Raw genomic sequence first — 18,847 nt, 5'->3', positions numbered from 1 at the left:
AGAAAACACTCAGGAATATGCATAAATATGAGCATTTATCACAATGTTTATAATAGCAAATAATTTAAAGCAACACAGTTAATACGTTATATATAAAAAGAAATATTATTTAGCCTCTAAAATGATGTTGTAAATGGTTCATATGTATGAAAAATACCCAACTGCATTCATAATAAGAGAAATGCAAATTAAAACTACTTGATATATTATATTGGCAAAAATTCACTCAGTGCATAAGGTTATGTGGAAGCAAACACTCTTAAACAGTGCTGGTGGGAATGTAAACTGATATAATTCCTGTATCAATTTGGACAATTTGGAAATATTTGTCAAAACTACAAAAACACATACTTCTTAGCCCACCCTTTTGTTTTCCACCCAGCATCTTACAAATATATTTGCATACGTGTGAGATGACGTATGTACAGGGTTGTTCACTGAAGTATTGTTTTAATAGCCAAAGATTGTAAACAATTCAAATGTCCAACAAGAGACTGACAAAGTAAAATATGGTACATTCATCAGTTAAGGAATTGTAAAAAGAACAAGGACACTATGTGCAAATGTAAAACAATCTTCAAGTGAAGAAGCAAGGAACACAAAACAGTGTATAGTACGCTGTATGCTACCTTTTGTTTAAAAGGGCATATGTAAGAAGCTGTGTTTGCTTGTGTAAGCATAGGGAAATGCTGGAAGGATATTTAAGAAACTAACAGTTGTTATTTGGGAGGGATTTGATAACTAGGTAGATAGAGGATAGGAATGGGATGGAGACATGCAAACATGTCACCTATTAGAAGAATAGTTAATGAGGAAGAAAAATTCATAATATATATTTAAATGGAAAAAAGCATGTTGAAATTCTATGTACAGTATGATCCATATTTTATAAAAGAATATGGCCATCGAAAATAAAGCTTAGAAGGTTGTACACCAAAATTTTCATACTCCTTGTCTCTGAGTACTGGGATTATATGTTATGTTAGTTCTCAACACTGCTATAAAGAACTACCTGAGACTGGGTAATTTATAAAGAAAAGAGGTTTAATGGACTCATGGTTCCACAGGCTATATAAGAAACATGGTTGGGAGGCCTCAGGAAACTTACAATCATGGAGGAGGGGTGAAGGGCAAGCAAGCACCTTCACATGGCGGAGCAGTAGAGAGAGCAAAGTGGGAGGTGCTACACACTTTTAAACAACCTGATGTAGTGAGAACTCACTTGCTGTCACAAGAAAAGCAAGGGAGAAATCTGCCCCCATGGTCCATCAACACTGGGGATTACAATTGAACATGAGATTTGGGTGGGGACACAGGGCCAAACCATATCATTCCACTCCTGACCCCTACCAAATCTCATTTCCTTCTCACGTTTCAAAACACAATCACACGTTAATTATGTTTATTTTTTATCTTCTGGGCTTTTCCCAATTTTCTGCAATCAATGTGTTGTTCAGTAAACAATAACAACAACCCTAAAATGTGATTAATGTTGGGCAGAAATCAAGAAAATAAAAATCAGAATCAGTCTAAAATTTTGTTTCCATTTCAAAATTACTTGCGTAAGTATAGGCTTATTCTGGACCTAAACATTCAAGCAGAGAGGCAAACGACCCCTGCCAGGAGTCCTACTTGGAGAGATTATTGACGTGGGTGCAAGGCTAAAGCAACTGCCCTGTAAAGCTCTAATCCTAACATAATCATAGAATAGTGTAGGGAAAGAAATTGGTGATGGATAACTCAGAGTGACTTAAAAATACTTTCAGAGGAAGAGGAAATACTTAGAGGTTTACTGTAGAGCAAGATTAAATATTGTGAACCAGATCAATTTAGATCAATGAAAAGATGAGGCAGATGAAGTGGGATGAAGTTGGAAGGGTAAACACTGGCTGAGGTCAGAATACAGAGAGGATAAAGATGTGTTTAAGTGGGTCCTTGGGTGATTGTGTCACCTGTTGTTGAAATCCTCAGGGCATTTGCTTATCATTTGTCTTATTTCTGCTCTTCTAGGACAGGAGGAGTGGTGGGCCTTCTTCTGCTCCTTCTCCATGTTTGTGTTAAAGGTGCCAAGTTCATGTGGAAGTAGCACCTAGGCTTTTTCTGGAAGTCTCTTGGGGAGATGCAGAAGGAAGACTGCTGGGCCAATGGCCTAGAGACTTCAATGCAATAGCGATATTGACATGACATTTGCAAGTTGCTTTTTACTTTGCAGAGTGCTTTTCTATGTACTGTCTTATGTGACCAGGCTCTGTGATGTCCCAGTTTCATTTCAGCATTCTACTTTTTGGAGGTCACATAGTTAAGAGCTGTAAGTTCCACAAGGATGGGGACCACATCTGCCCTTATGTTTGCCCAACACCTACCCCAGTGCTTGGCTCAAATTAGGTACTCAGTAAGTGAACGAACTTTTCTCCAATTTCCTTCACTGTTCTGTTTTGACTGGAAGGTGGTGGGATTCTCCCAGTTCACAGTTACACACTCTTACCTTGGATACAGCCTGAGCCTCCTCTGTGTATAACCCTTTTCCATTCTCCAGCATATCGCACCGATGACTGCCATCCCTGGGTTTTGCCAGTAGTGAAGAAAGTGGAGCAGAAGATTGCTAATGACAATAGCCTAAACCACGAGTATCTGCCAATCCTGGGCCTGGCCGAGTTCCGGAGCTGTGCTTCTCGTCTTGCCCTTGGGGATGACAGCCCAGCTCTCAAGGAGAAGCGGGTAAGTTTTGGGTGAGAATGTATTTTCTCTTTAGAAACTGAAAGTCATCCTGTTCTTACAGTTGGTGACTTCCCCTCACTCCACTAGAGGTCCTGCCATTCTAAGAGCCTTGCTGTTTTCTAGACTTACTGGGCCCTGCCATGACTAAGAACCTTTGCCTGGCCCTTCCCTCCACTTGGAATGCCCTCCCTTACTTCTCTAGCTCTGCAGTCCCCACCTCTAAGTCCTTCAAGAGCTGATCAGGGGTCACTTCCACACTGAGTCCTTAGGTATTTTAGGCAGAGCTTGTTGTTTAAGCTCTCTGAGTTATCACAGGACTTTGTTCACAGCTTGGGAATAACAGTACTTAACTGTGCTTACTATAGTGGACAATTTTATAAGTCTTCATCTCCCACAAGACCCTAACTTTCCCCAGAGCAGGGATCATTGCTTACTTATTTACCTTGCAGATTTTCAGCATTTGGCTCTTATCTAGGTACCTCAGATTACAGAGGTTTGGATTCATTCATTCCTTCAGTCATCAGATGCCCACTACTAGAGCCAGGCACTGTTCAGATGCTAGAGCACAGCAGGGACTCAAATATACAGAATCCTCTGCCTTTGCTTTCAGTTTTGGGGAGAGGAACGGACTACAAATGTAATTTTATTGACTATATCAATAAGAAAATGATGTAGTATACTAAAGATGATAAATGCTATGAAAATAGAGCAGGAGGAGGCATGTTAGGAATTCTGGGAGTGGATACAGTTTTAACTAGGGTGGTTATGATAGAAATAGAAATGACATTTGAGCCAAAACTAAAGATGAGACATAAATGAAAGAATGAATGAACAAGAAAACCAGCAGTAATCATTTCTTCCCTTAGATTTTTCTTTCCAGATCCTTTACCCATTTTGTGGAGACCTATTTTCTAGACTCCTCACTCCCTTGTACTACTTTTCCACTTTTAGATCTTAGGATCCAGACAGAAATGTTCATTTTTCATCCCCAGCGTAGTTTCAGCTTTGAGATTACTGAGCATTGTAGAAAGGAGGGCTCGTGGGCCATAACTCATTGTCACATCATGACATCCCACTCTCGCTTTGATTGCCTGTAGGAGACTTGGGGCTTTTGCTGTGGCTCACATCTTTTCACCACTTGCTGAGACCAGCTCGGACGGGGAGACCCAAAACCAGTGGCGCTACAGGAATTAAAGACATACACATAGAAATATAGGGGTGTGAAGTGGGAAATCAGGGGTCTCACAGCCTTCAGAGCTGAGAGCCTCAAACAGAGATTTACCCACTTATTTATTGACAGCAAGCCAGTGATAAGCATTGTTTTTATAGATTATAGATTAACTAAAAGTATTCCTTATGGGAAACAAAGGGATGGGCTGAAATAAAGGGATGGGTTTGGCTAGTTAACTGCAGCAGGAGCATGTCCTTAAGGCACAGATCGCGCTTGCTGCTGTTAGTGGTTTAAGAACGCCTTTAAGCGGTTTTCCACCCTGGGTGGGCCAGGTGTTCCTTGCCCTCATTCTGGTAAACCCACAACCTTCCAGCGTGGGGGTTATGGCTATCATGAACATGTCACAGTGCTGCAGAGATTTTGTTTATGGCCAGTTTTAGGGCCAGTTTATGGCCAGATTTTGGGGGGCCTGTTCCCAACAACCACTGTCTTCTTTCTTCGTCTAGTTCAGCACATGCTTATGTAGTACCATGTGCCGGATGCCGTGAGAGATGCTGGAGCCACCCAGATGAATGCAGTATGGCTCTGGCCACAGGCAGCTCCTGGTTGCTCTCCTAGTCCTCACAGTGAAGTCATAGTATTGACAAATTGTTATCTCAGACAAGGGTTCTAGAATCCAGCAATCATATGCTGACATGTCTAGCAGTGGCCTGCTCTGTCTAGCTTCATACCAAGTCTTCCTGGATTTCCCTTGTTCTGGATACTCCTGTTTACCCAGGTCCAGTTGCCTGGCTCCTTGAGAAGTCTGTACTTATTTCCTTTGATTTTGTGATTTTCCTTTATAACAAGTACATTCTTAGGCTGTAGGACAATTTGCCAAAAATCAGTTCGCAGAATGACCAAATTGCTGTGTTATTGATTCACCAAAAACTTGTTTCTGTTAATTGCTGATATTTAGAGCAACTTGTGTTTCACTGAAGCCATCCAGTATTTAATATAGTTTTAGGGAGTGATAACTTCTTGAGAATTTGATATTTCAAGTGTCATATATATCATGGATGTCAAGGATTAGTTAATGTGGAGTGGGTTTATCTCTTCTAAGCACATTTTTTTTTTTCATTATATATTTTTTATTTTTTTTTAAATTTATTTATTATTATTATACTTTAAGTTGTAGTGTACAGGTGCATAACGTGCAGGTTTGTTACATATGTATACTTGTGCCGTGTTGGTGTGCTGCACCCATCAACTCATCATTTACATCAGGTATAACTCCCAATGCAATCCCTCCCCCCTCACCCCTCCCCATGATAGGCCCCTGTGTGTGATGTTCCCCTTCCTGAGTCCAAGTGATCTCATTGTTCAGTTCCCACCTATGAGTGAGAACATGCGGTGTTTGGTTTTCTGTTCTTGTGATAGTTTGCTAAGAATGATGGTTTCCAGCTGCATCCATGTCCCTACAAAGGACTCAAACTCATCCTTTTTGATGGCTGCATAGTATTCCATGGTGTATATGTGCCACATTTTCTTAATCCAATCTGTCACTGATGGACATTTGGGTTGATTCCAAGTCTTTGCTATTGTGAATAGTGCTGCAATAAACATACGTGTGCATGTGTCTTTATAGCAGCATAATTTATAATCCTTTGGGTATATACCCAGTAATGGGATGGCTGGGTCATATGGTACATCTAGTTCTAGATCCTGGAGGAATCGCCATACTGTTTTCCATAATGGTTGAACTAGTTTACAATCCCACCAACAGTGTAAAAGTGTTCCTATTTCTCCACATCCTCTCCAGCACCTGTTGTTTCCTGACTTTTTAATGATCGCCATTCTAACTGGTGTGAGATGGTATCTCATTGTGGTTTTGATTTGCATTTCTCTGATGGCCAGTGATGATGAGCATTTTTTCATGTGTCTGTTGGCTGTATGAATGTCTTCTTTTGAGAAATGTCTGTTCATATCCTTTGCCCACTTTTCGATGGGGTTGTTTGTTTTTTTCTTGTAAATTTGTTTGAGTTCTTTGTAGGTTCTGGATATTAGCCCTTTGTCAGATGAGTAGATTGCAAAAATTTTCTCCCATTCTGTAGGTTGCCTGTTCACTCTGATGGTAGTTTTTGTTGCTGTGCAGAAGCTCTTTAATTTAATGAGATCCCATTTGTCAATTTTGGCTTTTGCTGCCATTGCTTTTGGTGTTTTAGACATGAAGTCTTTGCCCATGCCTATGTCCTGAATGGTACTACCTAGGTTTTCCTCTAGGATTTTTATGGTATTAGGTCTAACATTTAAGTCTCTAATCCATCTTGAATTAATTTTCATATAAGGAGTAAGGAAAGGATCCAGTTTCAGCTTTCTACTTATGGCTAGCCAATTTTCCCAGCACCATTTATTAAATAGGGAATCCTTTCCCCATTTCTTGTTTCTCTCAGGTTTGTCAAAGATCAGATGGCTGTAGATGTGTGGTATTATTTCTGAGGACTCTGTTCTGTTCCATTGGTCTATATCTCTGTTTTGATACCAGTACCATGCTGTTTTGGTTACTGTAGCCTTGTAGTATAGTTTGAAGTCAGGTAGCGTGATGCCTCCAGCTTTGTTCTTTTGACTTAGGATTTTCTTGGAGATGCGGGCTCTTTTTTGGTTCCATATGAACTTTAAAGCAGTTTTTTCCAGTTCTATGAAGAAACTCATTGGTAGCTTGATGGGGATGGCATTGAATCTATAAATTACCTTGGGCAGTATGGCCATTTTCACGATATTGATTCTTCCTATCCATGAGCATGGTATGTTCTTCCATTTGTTTGTGTCCTCTTTTATTTCACTGAGCAGTGGTTTGTAGTTCTCCTTGAAGAGGTCCTTTACATCCCTTGTAAGTTGGATTCCTAGGTATTTTATTCTCTTTGAAGCAATTGTGAATGGAAGTTCATTCCTGATTTGGCTCTCTGTTTGTCTGTTACTGGTGTATAAGAATGCTTGTGATTTTTGCACATTGATTTTGTATCCTGAGACTTTGCTGAAGTTTCTTATCAGCTTAAGGAGATTTTGGGCTGAGACAATGGGGTTTTCTAAATATACAATCATGTCATCTGCAAACAGGGACAGTTTGACTTCTTCTTTTCCTAACCGAATACCCTTGATTTCTTTCTCTTGCCTAATTGCCCTAGCCAGAACTTCCAACACTGTGTTGAATAGGAGTGGTGAGAGAGGGCATCCCTGTCTTGTGCCAGTTTTCAAAGGGAATTTTTCCAGTTTTTGCCCATTCAGTATGATATTGGCTGTCAGTTTGTCATAAATAGCTGTTATTATTTTGAGGTACGTTCCATCAATACCGAATTTATTGAGCGTTTTTAGCATGAAGGGCTGTTGAATTTTGTCAAAAGCCTTTTCTGCATCTATTGAGATAATCATGTGGTTCTTGTCTTTGGTTCTGTTTATATGCTGGATTATGTTTATTGATTTGCGAATGTTGAACCAGCCTTGCATCCCAGGGATGAAGCCCACTTGATCATGGTGGATAAGCTTTTTGATGTGTTGCTGAATCCGGTTTGCCAGTATTTTATTGAGGATTTTTGCATTGATGTTCATCAGGGATATTGGTCTAAAATTCTCTTTTTTTGTTGTGTCTCTGCCAGGCTTTGGTATCAGGATGATGTTGGCCTCATAAAATGAGTTAGGGAGGATTCCCTCTTTTTCTGTTGATTGGAATAGTTTCAGAAGGAATGGTACCAACTCCTCCTTGTACCTCTGGTAGAATTCAGCTGTGAATCCATCTGGTCCTGGACTTTTTTTGGTTGGTAGGCTATTAATTATTGCCTCAATTTCAGAGCCTGCTATTGGTCTATTCAGGGATTCAACTTCTTCCTGGTTTAGTCTTGGAAGAGTGTAAGTGTCCAGGAAATTATCCATTTCTTCTAGATTTTCCAGTTTATTTGCGTAGAGGTGTTTATAGTATTCTCTGATGGTAGTTTGTATTTCTGTGGGGTCGGTGGTGATATCCCCTTTATCATTTTTAATTGCGTCGATTTGATTCTTCTCTCTTTTCTTCTTTATTAGTCTTGCTAGTGGTCTGTCAATTTTGTTGATCTTTTCAAAAAACCAACTCCTGGATTCATTGATTTTTTGGAGAGTTTTTTGTGTCTCTATCTCCTTCAGTTCTGCTCTGATCTTAGTTATTTCTAGCCTTCTGCTAGCTTTCGAATGTGTTTGCTCTTGCTTCTCTAGTTCTTTTAATTGTGATGTTAGAGTGTCAATTTTAGATCTTTCCTGCTTTCTCTTGTGGGCATTTAGTGCTATAAATTTCCCTCTACACACTGCTTTAAATGTGTCCCAGAGATTCTGGTATGTTGTATCTTTGTTCTCATTGGTTTCAAAGAACATCTTTATTTCTGCCTTCATTTCGTTATGTACCCAGTAGTCATTCAGGAGCAGGTTGTTCAGTTTCCATGTAGTTGAGCGGTTTTGATTGAGTTTCTTAGTCCTGAGTTCTAGTTTGATTGCACTGTGGTCTGAGAGACAGTTTGTTATAATTTCTGTTCTTGTACATTTGCTGAGGAGTGCTTTACTTCCAATTACGTGGTCGATTTTGGAGTAAGTACGATGTGGTGCTGAGAAGAATGTATATTCTGTTGATTTGGGGTGGAGAGTTCTATAGATGTCTATTAGGTCTGCTTGCTGCAGAGATGAGTTCAATTCCTGGATATCCTTGTTAACTTTCTGTCTCGTTGATCTGTCTAATGTTGACAGTGGAGTGTTGAAGTCTCCCATTATTATTGTATGGGAGTCTAAGTCTCTTTGTAAGTCTCTAAGGACTTGCTTTATGAATCTGGGTGCTCCTGTATTGGGTGCATATATATTTAGGATAGTTAGCTCTTCCTGTTGAATTGATCCCTTTACCATTATGTAATGGCCTTCTTTGTCTCTTTTGATCTTTGATGGTTTAAAGTCTGTTTTATCAGAGACTAGTATTGCAACCCCCGCTTTTTTTTTGTTCTCCATTTGCTTGGTAAATCTTCCTCCATCCCTTTATTTTGAGCCTATGTATGTCTCTGCGTGTGAGATGGCTCTCCTGAATACAGCAGACTGATGGGTCTTGACTCTTTATCCAGTTTGCCAGTCTGTGTCTTTTAATTGGAGCATTTAGTCCATTTACATTTAAGGTTAAGATTGTTATGTGTGAACTTGATCCTGCCATTATGATATTAACTGGTTATTTTGCTCGTTAGTTGATGCAGTTTCTTCCTAGCCTCGATGGTCTTTACATTTTGGCATGTTTTTGCAATGGCTGGTACCGGTTGTTCCTTTCCATGTTTAGTGCTTCCTTCAGGGTCTCTTGTAAGGCAGGCCTAGTGGTGACAAAATCTCTAAGCATTTGCTTATCTGTAAAGGATTTTATTTCTCCTTCACTTACGAAACTTAGTTTGGCTGGATATGAAATTCTGGGTTTAAAATTATTTTCTTTAAGGATGTTGAATATTGGCCCCCACTCTCTTCTGGCTTGGAGAGTTTCTGCCGAGAGATCTGCTGTTAGTCTGATGGGCTTCCCTTTGTGGGTAACTCGACCTTTCTCTCTGGCTGCCCTTAAGATTTTTTCCTTCATTTCAACTTTGGTGAATCTGGCAATTACGTGTCTTGGAGTTGCTCTTCTCGAGGAGTATCTTTGTGGCGTTCTCTGTATTTCCTGGATTTGAATGTTGGCCTGCCCTACTAGGTTGGGGAAGTTCTCCTGGATGATATCCTGAAGAGTGTTTTCCAACTTGGTTCCATTTTCCCCCTCACTTTCAGGCACCCCAGTCAGACATAGATTTGGTCTTTTTACATAATCCCATACTTCTTGCAGGCTTTGTTCATTTCTTTTTCTTCTTTTTTCTTTTGGTTTCTCTTCTTGCTTCATTTCATTCATTTGATCCTCAATCGCAGATACTTTTTCTTCCAGTTGATCGAGTCGGTTACTGAAGCTTGTGCATTTGTCACGTATTTCTCGTGTCATGGTTTTCATCTCTTTCATTTCGTTTATGACCTTCTCTGCATTAATTACTCTAGCCATCAATTCTTCCACTTTTTTTTCAAGATTTTTAGTTTCTTTGCGCTGGGTACGTAATTCCTCCTTTAGCTCTGAGAAATTTGATGGACTGAAGCCTTCTTCTCTCATCTCGTCAAAGTCATTCTCCGTCCAGCTTTGATCCGTTGCTGGCGATGAGCTGCGCTCCTTTGCCGGGGGGAGATGCGCTCTTATTTTTTGAATTTCCAGCTTTTCTGCCCTGCTTTTTCCCCATCTTTGTGGTTTTATCTGCCTCTGGTCTTTGATGATGGTGATGTACTGATGGGGTTTTGGTGTAGGTGTCCTTCCTGTTTGATAGTTTTCCTTCTAACAGTCAGGACCCTCAGCTGTAGGTCTGTTGGAGATTGCTTGAGGTCCACTCCAGACCCTGTTTGGCTGGGTATCAGCAGCAGAGGCTGCAGAAGATAGAATATTTCTGAACAGTGAGTGTACCTGTCTGATTCTTGCTTTGGAAGCTTCCTCTCAGGGGTGTACTCCACCCTGTGAAGTGTGGGGTGTCAGACTGCCCCTAGTGGGGGATGTCTCCCAGTTAGGCTACTCAGGGGTCAGGGACCCACTTGAGCAGGGAGTCTGTCCCTTCTCAGATCTCAACCTCCGTGTTGGGAGATCCACTGCTCTCTTCAAAGCTGTCAGACAGAGTCGTTTGCGTCTGCAGAGGTTTTGGCTGTGTTTGTTATTGCCCTGTCCCCAGAGGTGGAGTCTACAGAGACAGGCAGGTTTCCTTGAGCTGCTATGAACTCCACCCAGTTCGAGCTTCCCAGCAGCTTTGTTTACCTACTTAAGCCTCAGCAATGGCGGGCGCCCCTCCCCCAGCCTCGCTGCTGCCTTGCCGGTAGATCACAGACTGCTGTGCTAGCAATGAGGGAGGCTCCGTGGGTGTGGGACCCTCCCGGCCAGGTGTGGGATATGATCTCCTGGTGTGCCTGTTTGCTTAAAGCGCAGTATTGGGGTGGGAGTTACCCGATTTTCCAGGTGTTGTGTGTCTCAGTTCCCCTGGCTAGGAAAAGGGATTCCCTTCCCCCTTGCGCTTCCCAGGTGAGGCAATGCCTCGCCCTGCTTCAGCTCTCGCTGGTCGGGCTGCAGCAGCTGACCAGCACCGATCGTCCGGCACTCCCCAGTGAGATGAACCCAGTACCTCAGTTGAAAATGCAGAAATCACCGGTCTTCTGTGTCGCTCGCGCTGGGAGTTGGAGACTGGAGCTGTTCCTATTCGGCCCTCTTGCTCCGCCTTCCTGTCTAAGCACATTTTTAAAGTATTCTGACTTTTTGAAAAAATGAATTGGCTTTCTGTAGTGGGAGAGAAAGGGTGGAGTTAAAAGTTGGGCACAGGAAATGAAAAATTATGCCTGGAAATGTTTCCACTGGTGTCTGTCATGTTTCCAGAAGTTAAAACCATGTTCAAGGGAAGTCTTGCTCATATGCTTAGGAAGTATTAGCACTCCAGAGTGTCTTAGGTATCTGAAATGTGAAGTCATGTATGAAATTGACATTCAACTTAGCTGGATGACAAACCTATAAAAAATAAATGCACATTTGTGTTGTATCATCTTGGTAGCAATTTGCATAAAGAATTCAGGTAAGCCACAATGTGGGGGCAAAACTTTTAAAGTAATAGCAAGGGATGAGTGCTCAGTAAAGATCACTGTAAAGAACAGAGAAGTTAGCCCACCAAATCTGACATACACTGAGCATTTTCACCCCAGTGCACTGCCTTCGCTCCTCTCTGTAATGTACAGCTGTGTTTACTTCTGCATCCCCTTGAGTGTCAACTTTGCTTATGTTTCATATTTCAGATAGTATTCTTTCACAGATGCTCACACCTATAAATACAAACAGAACATTGGTGCATAATAGTGCCTATAATTGGTATCATTGCCTTGTTCCTGGCTTAAATGGGGTTTCTGCTAAACGATTTATTGTTTTTAAGCTGACTTATGGGTTGAATGAATTTTTTTCAGTCATTTTCAGGGAATATCCACTGTTTCCTATATTACTAAGCATTTATCTCAGGAATAGCCAAGCTTTTCTTATCTGTTGTGATGATCATTTGGGTTTTCTCTATCTAGCAGCATGGCAGGTTTTATGTCTCTTATAATCCATTCATGGGATGACTCTCAATCAAGGGGGTAATTTGAATGTACTGCTGGATTAATACTGTTCATTAGTGTTTACTTGGGAAGTTAGTATCAAGGTACGAGCTAGGTCTCTCATTCTACTTTTTTCCCTTTTGTTGTCTTTTAGCATCAATGTTATGTTAGGTTCTTAAAAAGATTTAGGAAGCTTTTCTTCTCTAAGAAGAGTTTTAAAACCTTTTTATTGGCCAGGTGTGGTGGCTCACACCTGTAATCCCAGCACTTTGGGAGGCCGAGGCAGGCGGATCACCAGGTCAGGAGTTCGAGACCAGCCTGACCAACATGGTGAAACCCCATCTCTACTAAAAATACAAAAATTAGCCAGGTTTTTTTTGGTGTGGTGGCGCATGTCTGTAATCCCAGCTACTCAGGAGGCTGAGGCAGGAGAATCACTTGAATCCAGGAGGCAGAGGTTGCAGTAAGCCGAGATCGCACCTCTGCAGTCCAGCCTGGGCAACAGAGCGAGACTCTCTCATAAAACAAAAAGCAACAACAAAAAAAACCTTTTTATTATGGAAAATTTCAAATCTATATGAAAGTAGAGAAAACAGTATGAAGAATGAATCCCTGCTAGTATGAGGAATGTATCCATCACCTAGCTTCGACAGTTATCTGTATAGGTTCAATCCTGTATATTTCCCTCTACCCCACTCCCTGCCTCCCTGCCTCCCTGCCCTCCACCAAAGCTGGATTATTTAATAGTAAATCTCATACATCTAAATAGATGTTTTAAATTGTTGTAAAATTTTATGACTAATACATGAATACATTCATCTTATTTTTAAAAAAACGACTTACAGATTAGGCCAAAGTCCCTTTCAACCACTACATCCTTGGACCCCTCTCCAGAGGTTGCCACTGTTAGAAGATTGGTGTGTGTCCCTCCTTGTATTTATTTATTTATTTGAGACAGAGTCTCGCCGTGTTGCCCAGGCTGGAGGGCAGTGGTGTGATCTTGGCTTACTGCAACCTCTACCTCCTAGGTTCAAATGATTCTCGTGTGTCAGCCTCCCGAGTAGCTGGGATTACAGGTGTGTGCCACCATGCCTGGCTAATTTTTTTGTAATTTTAGCAGCGACAGGGTTTCACCGTGTTGGCCAGGCTGGATCTCAAACTCCTGGGCTCAAGTGATCCACCTGCCTTGGCCTCCCAAAGTACTGGGATCACAGGCGTGAGCCACTGCATCTGGCTAGATATACTTTTTCATGTGATCTTTTTCTTCCTTTCTCTTCAATCCTTGAGGTAAATTGGGCAACGTGGTTTATGACATTTTTCTGCTGACTTATGCTGAAACCTAATTAGAATTTTGAAGAGGCAAAGTCAAAGAGCTATAGGCAAAGATCTATTCTAATAACTACATCATTAGAATGTAGTGACTTGGTCTAGAATGGAAAACCTGGATTTGTGCTGAGCTGTGCCACTCACAGCTGTGTATCCTTTGGGAAAACACGTCTCTGAATCAGTTCCTCATGTGTCAGGGGATATAGACTTGACTTTTGAGGGCATGTGGGCATTGAATGTACGTGAAAGCATTTTGTAAATGATAAAATATAGGAATAGGAAACCAAACACCACATCTTCTCACTTATAAGTGGGAGCTGAACAATGAGAACACGTGGATACAGGGAGGGGAACATCACACACCAGGGCCTGTCAGTGGTTGGTTGGCAAGGGGAGGGAGAGCATTAGGACAAATACCTAATGCATGCGGGGCTTAAAACCTAGATGACGGGTTGATGGGTGCAACAAACCACCATGACACATGTATACCTATATAACAAACCTGCACATTCTGCACATGTGTCCCAGAACTTAAAGTAAAATAAATAAATAAAAAAAAGATAAAATATGACTTTTATTGTTGCCTATGTTAGGTCACTTTAAGATGAGAGGAAGCCGGCCAGGTGCAGTGGCTCACACCTGTAATCCCAGCAGTTTGAGAGGCCAAGGCAGGTGGATCACAAGGTCAGGAGTTCGAGACCAGCCTGGCCAAAATGATGAAATCCCGTCTCCACTAAATATACAAAAAATTAGCCAGGCATGGTGGCGGGCACCTGTAGTCCCAGCTACTCAGAAGGTTGAGGTAGGAGAATCACTTGAACCTGGGAGGCGGAGGTTGCAGTGAGCTGAGACCATGCCACTGCACTCCAGCCTGGGCAACAGAATGAGACTCTGTCTCAAAAAGAAAAAAAAAAAAGAGAGAGGAAGCCAAGGAGAGGAAAGTAGTATTCATGCATCACCTCTGTTTTGTTAGAATGTACTTCTAAGGATTAATAAGCCTGAATTCTAGAGATGAGGAGTAGTACAGATTGATGTCAATGACAAGTTAGGAACACTGTTTTAGAGGCTTATGCTAGAGGGTAAGTTTGATCTTAGGATGGGTGCTGAAGAGATAGGTTTGCCTTCTAAGGCATGTGCATGCATACACGCGCGCACACACACACACACACACTGTGGCCTTGGTGTGTCCTCTACCTCTGTGTTCAGAAAGGAAGCTTCTTCTAGTGTCAGACCTCCTGGGTTGAAGACTGGCACTCCTGCTCAGTAGCTGGTAACTTTGAGCAAGGTTCTTTACCTCTCTCAGCCTCAGTTTCCTCAGTTGTAAACATGGGCAAATCATAGTACCTTTTTTATGTAGTTGTTGTAAGGTTTTGATGAGATAATATGATTAAAAGGCTTAGCACAGAACAGGCACAGAGTAAGTACTCATTATTACCTTATTTTTATAAATATTATCTAACCTTACCATTATCAGCGTGTCACCCTATTTCTTCTCTTTCAGGTAGGAGGTGTGCAGTCTTTGGGGGGAACGGGTGCACTTCGAATTGGGGCTGATTTCTTAGCGCGCTGGTACAATGGAACAAACAACAAGAACACACCCGTCTATGTGTCCTCACCAACCTGGGGTGAGTTTTTCAGCTGAAGTGAGAGGAAAAACAGAAACCAGAGAGAATTATCCTCATGACTCTCCCTGGTTACACAGAAAATGTAATCCAGCCCTGGAACAACTGACCATTGGGAATGGTTTGAACAGTGGGTTATGGCAGTGCATGAGAAACCTGCTGCTCAAAATCAAGTTAAGAATACTCTTTCTCAAGACTCTTGGTAGACTTGTATCTACCAAGGCTATGTTGAAACTCCCCAGAGGAGGCATAGAATGTAGATGCAGGAAGTATCATTGTAGTAGAATATAAGTCTGGCATTAATGTGACTGGTTGAACTTGTTCTTGGTTACAGTCATTCCTCTACATCTTAACCCCCAGCCTGGATGATGCCCAGTGGACACTGAGCCTGGGAGGGCCCTGGAAGCCGACTTGCATCCTTTCCACTCATGCCTCCTAGTGTTTGTAAAAGTGCTTAACTTTTTACTCCTTTGCATGCAGAGAATCACAATGCTGTATTTTCCGCTGCTGGTTTTAAAGACATTCGGTCCTATCACTACTGGGATGCAGAGAAGAGAGGACTGGACCTCCAGGGCTTCCTGAATGATCTGGAGGTGGGTGATTTAGAGGAAAAAGTAGAGAATTGCATGGTGTCAGGAATAGCAGGCAAAGTCTTTGGACCAGTTGCTAAGTGAAGGGGTCTGAGACACCTTCCCCACACCAGATGGTGGTTTCTGACATAGCACATAAGAGAGAGGGCACAAAAGAGACATGAAAGAGTGACAAGAATATGATTGCCCTTTGCCCTCCATCACTGACTGATCTGCTGCTGTCTCCCAGTATTCCCGTCAGTGTCAGAGCTGACATAGCTTCCTTCTCCTCAGAACGCTCCTGAGTTCTCCATCATTGTCCTCCATGCCTGTGCACACAACCCAACTGGGACCGACCCAACTCCGGAGCAGTGGAAGCAGATTGCTTCTGTCATGAAGGTAACTGCCTCTTCTGAGCATCTCTTAAAAAATAGTATGTTTTCTTATTTAATGTATTCAGAAGTAATACCTGTTTGCTGTTTGCTGAGGAATTAGGAAAATGGGAAAAGTCCAAAGAAAAAATAAGTATTAACTGTAAATTTTATTACCTAAAGAAAGACACTGTTAATGTTTTGGTAGATGGAATGTCAGACTCTCTGTGTGTGTGTGTGTGTGTATGTATGTGTGTGTCTAGTTTTATATATATATGTTTTACAAAGATGAGATCATTTTGTCTGTACTGTTTTTTGCAACACAATTTGTTTTTCATTTTCACTTCTTTATATACACGTCATTGAATATTTTGCAGCATCATTTTTCATAGCTATATTATATTCCTTTCATGGATGTGTCATATGAGGGATGGGGTAAATCATCTGATGAATATTTAGGTTTACTTCAGATTACTTGATCTGATGAACAATTACATAACAAAACTTCCCTTTATGATTTCTTTGGCGTAATTTCTAGGTGGAAATTCCTAGCTGAAAGTGTGTCTATTCTTCGTTAACGAGTCTGTAGAATACTTACTGAGGAACTGCTGTGTATTGGGCACTGTGGGAATACAGTATTGAACGGAGCAGATGCAGTCCCTACCCTCAAAGACAGACAGCCTGTTTGTGGAGATGGACGAGTACTAAGGCAGCTGCGATACTGTGAGATAGCTGTGTTGATGGTGTTATATGGGGTACATAGTGCAGACTTTGGGCAGTGTATATGTGGGAGTTGGGGGTTGGTGGCAGGAACCTTCCTGGAAGAAGTGGTTTCCATGTTGAGTCCTGTAGGATGGGGAAGAGTTAAGAAGGCATCAGCAGACAGGCGTTGACAGGGAAGGGATGTACTCTGCAGAGGGCAGAGCATAGTCAGAAGCCCCAGGCAGAGATCATGGGGAGTGTGAGAGATGAGGCTAGAGTGAATAGGGGCGGCCTCTGTACTGAGGCTTAGACTTTATTCTCAGGGCAGTGGGGAACCACTGAAATCTTGGATGTCGGGGAGTGACATGATCAGATGTGCATGATCTTAAGGTCACCCTGATGTCACAGCGGGGAATGGATCAGAGAGAGGCAAGACTAAACAGGCTGTGGGAGCAGTTAGGAGACCGTTGCCATAGCCCAGGTAGGAGTTGATGGTGACCTGGATGAAGTAGGTAGCAGTGGGGACACTGAGATGCAAAAGGATTTGGGAGCTCTGAAGAGACAGGACTGATAGGACTTGGGGGGTGCCAGGATGTGGGGGATGAGCTGTAGAGGAGTCATCCTGGGCTAGGAGTCCAGACACCTCCCAGTCCCGCCTAATCAAGATACACCTAAGAGATGGGAATCAAAGTATAACCAAAGGCTTGGACAGTTCTAGGGAGGGAAGTGGTGTCCACTCAGAGAGCCCAGCTGTAGAAGCAGGTTCCCTGTGGAGAGCTCTTTGAGGAGATGAGTGACAAGAATGGAGGCTACTGTGTTCCCTTCCTCTTGAGTACCTAGTAGAATAGCCTTGAGGTTGTGAGGAGCCCTGGGGATACCAAGCCTACACTTGACTAAGGCTCTCACGCCAGAAATTTACGGAGGAGAATCCACAACGTAGGACACTGCCTCCTTGCATCAGAAGTAAGCCCTGTTTAAGCTGAATTGGGATACTCTAGGACAATGTACTTTTAAAAAGTAAAGTTTACGGAAAAGGTTGCACTTGCTGGTTGTAGAGAGAAATGGATGTAAAGTGGTGTTTGGGTGCATATAGTCAAGAAATAGGAGAAATGGACAACGTTTGAAATTCCCTCCAGGCATCAGCTGGAGAAGGAAGGCTGGTGTCTGAGGTTGGTGCCAGAAGGATTTCCTGCCTTGACTCACTTTCCTTCCCCGCAGCACCGGTTTCTGTTCCCCTTCTTTGACTCAGCCTATCAGGGCTTTGCATCTGGAAACCTAGAGAGAGATGCCTGGGCCATTCGCTATTTTGTGTCTGAAGGCTTCGAGTTCTTCTGTGCCCAGTCCTTCTCCAAGAACTTCGGGCTCTACAGTGAGTGCTCTCCCGAGGAGTTACAGCCCCATCTCCCCGCATCACTCCCCGCTTCGGCAGCCACAGCTGATTGTGTTCCCTCTCTTTAGATGAGAGAGTTGGGAATCTGACTGTGGTTGGAAAAGAACCTGAGAGCATCCTGCGAGTCCTTTCCCAGATGGAGAAGATTGTGCGGATTACTTGGTCCAATCCCCCCGCCCAGGGAGCACGAATCGTGGCCGACACCCTCTCTAACCCTGAGCTCTTTGAGGAATGGTAAGGGGCTCCCAGTTTGGTGGGCCAGGGGGTGGAGAGTGCAGAGCAGTAATTGTCCCAGTACCTTTAACTGGGTCTCTTCCTTTCATTTTGGCAGAAGCAGGATCAAATTACGTTAACTTCTTTGACTCTCAGATATTTGTAAAACGGGCTGATACCTACCTCACATGTGCATAACACAACACCTGGAAGAGAGGAGGGGGCACTCGGTGAATGGTAGTTTTCCCCAATTTCCCCTCCACCCAGTCTTCCTCCCCATAAAGTTTGAAAACCCAGGAAGGCATTCCCAACAGAATAGAATACCCAGCCTCTAGGCAGTTTAACAGTTTGGGAGCTCTTGGTTTTTATCTGTAACTTACCTACACTTTATCTTATTTTAGAACAGTAATTTTATATAGTAGCTACATCTGCAATCTCTATTTAATAAGTCCTGATGAAACATATTACCCTATTAATATCTATAGCAGCACCTCGGTGAAGCCTGAGTTGAAACGTGAGTGTATTATGGCCAGTATACCCAAGACCAGCACTAGACTCACTAGGAAATGTAGTCCTTTCCTTCTTCCCCCTAAGTGTCTCTCTCTCTGGTATGTTCATCC

At 42.4% G+C, this 18,847-nt stretch overlaps 1 protein-coding gene across 2 annotated transcripts in view; it reads left to right on the top strand.

The window, feature by feature from the left end:
- The window catches only part of GOT1 (glutamic-oxaloacetic transaminase 1), a 211,124-nt gene that overhangs the window by 186,283 nt on the left and 5,994 nt on the right, over positions 1-18,847 (top strand). For both annotated transcript variants that reach the window (XM_050805721.1, XM_050805720.1), the window contains 6 exons: positions 2,537-2,718; positions 14,862-14,985; positions 15,463-15,575; positions 15,846-15,950; positions 17,843-17,993; positions 18,083-18,248. In XM_050805721.1, the coding sequence (XP_050661678.1) occupies positions 2,537-2,718; positions 14,862-14,985; positions 15,463-15,575; positions 15,846-15,950; positions 17,843-17,993; positions 18,083-18,248 (841 nt within the window). The remainder of the gene's footprint in view (positions 1-2,536; positions 2,719-14,861; positions 14,986-15,462; positions 15,576-15,845; positions 15,951-17,842; positions 17,994-18,082; positions 18,249-18,847) is intronic.

The sequence above is a fragment of the Macaca thibetana genome, chromosome 9 (assembly GCF_024542745.1).
Source record: "Macaca thibetana thibetana isolate TM-01 chromosome 9, ASM2454274v1, whole genome shotgun sequence".
In the NCBI taxonomy this organism is placed as follows: domain Eukaryota; kingdom Metazoa; phylum Chordata; class Mammalia; order Primates; family Cercopithecidae; genus Macaca; species Macaca thibetana.
The sequence above is the reverse complement of the archived record's forward strand: the minus strand, read 5'-3'. Positions and strand labels throughout refer to the sequence as shown.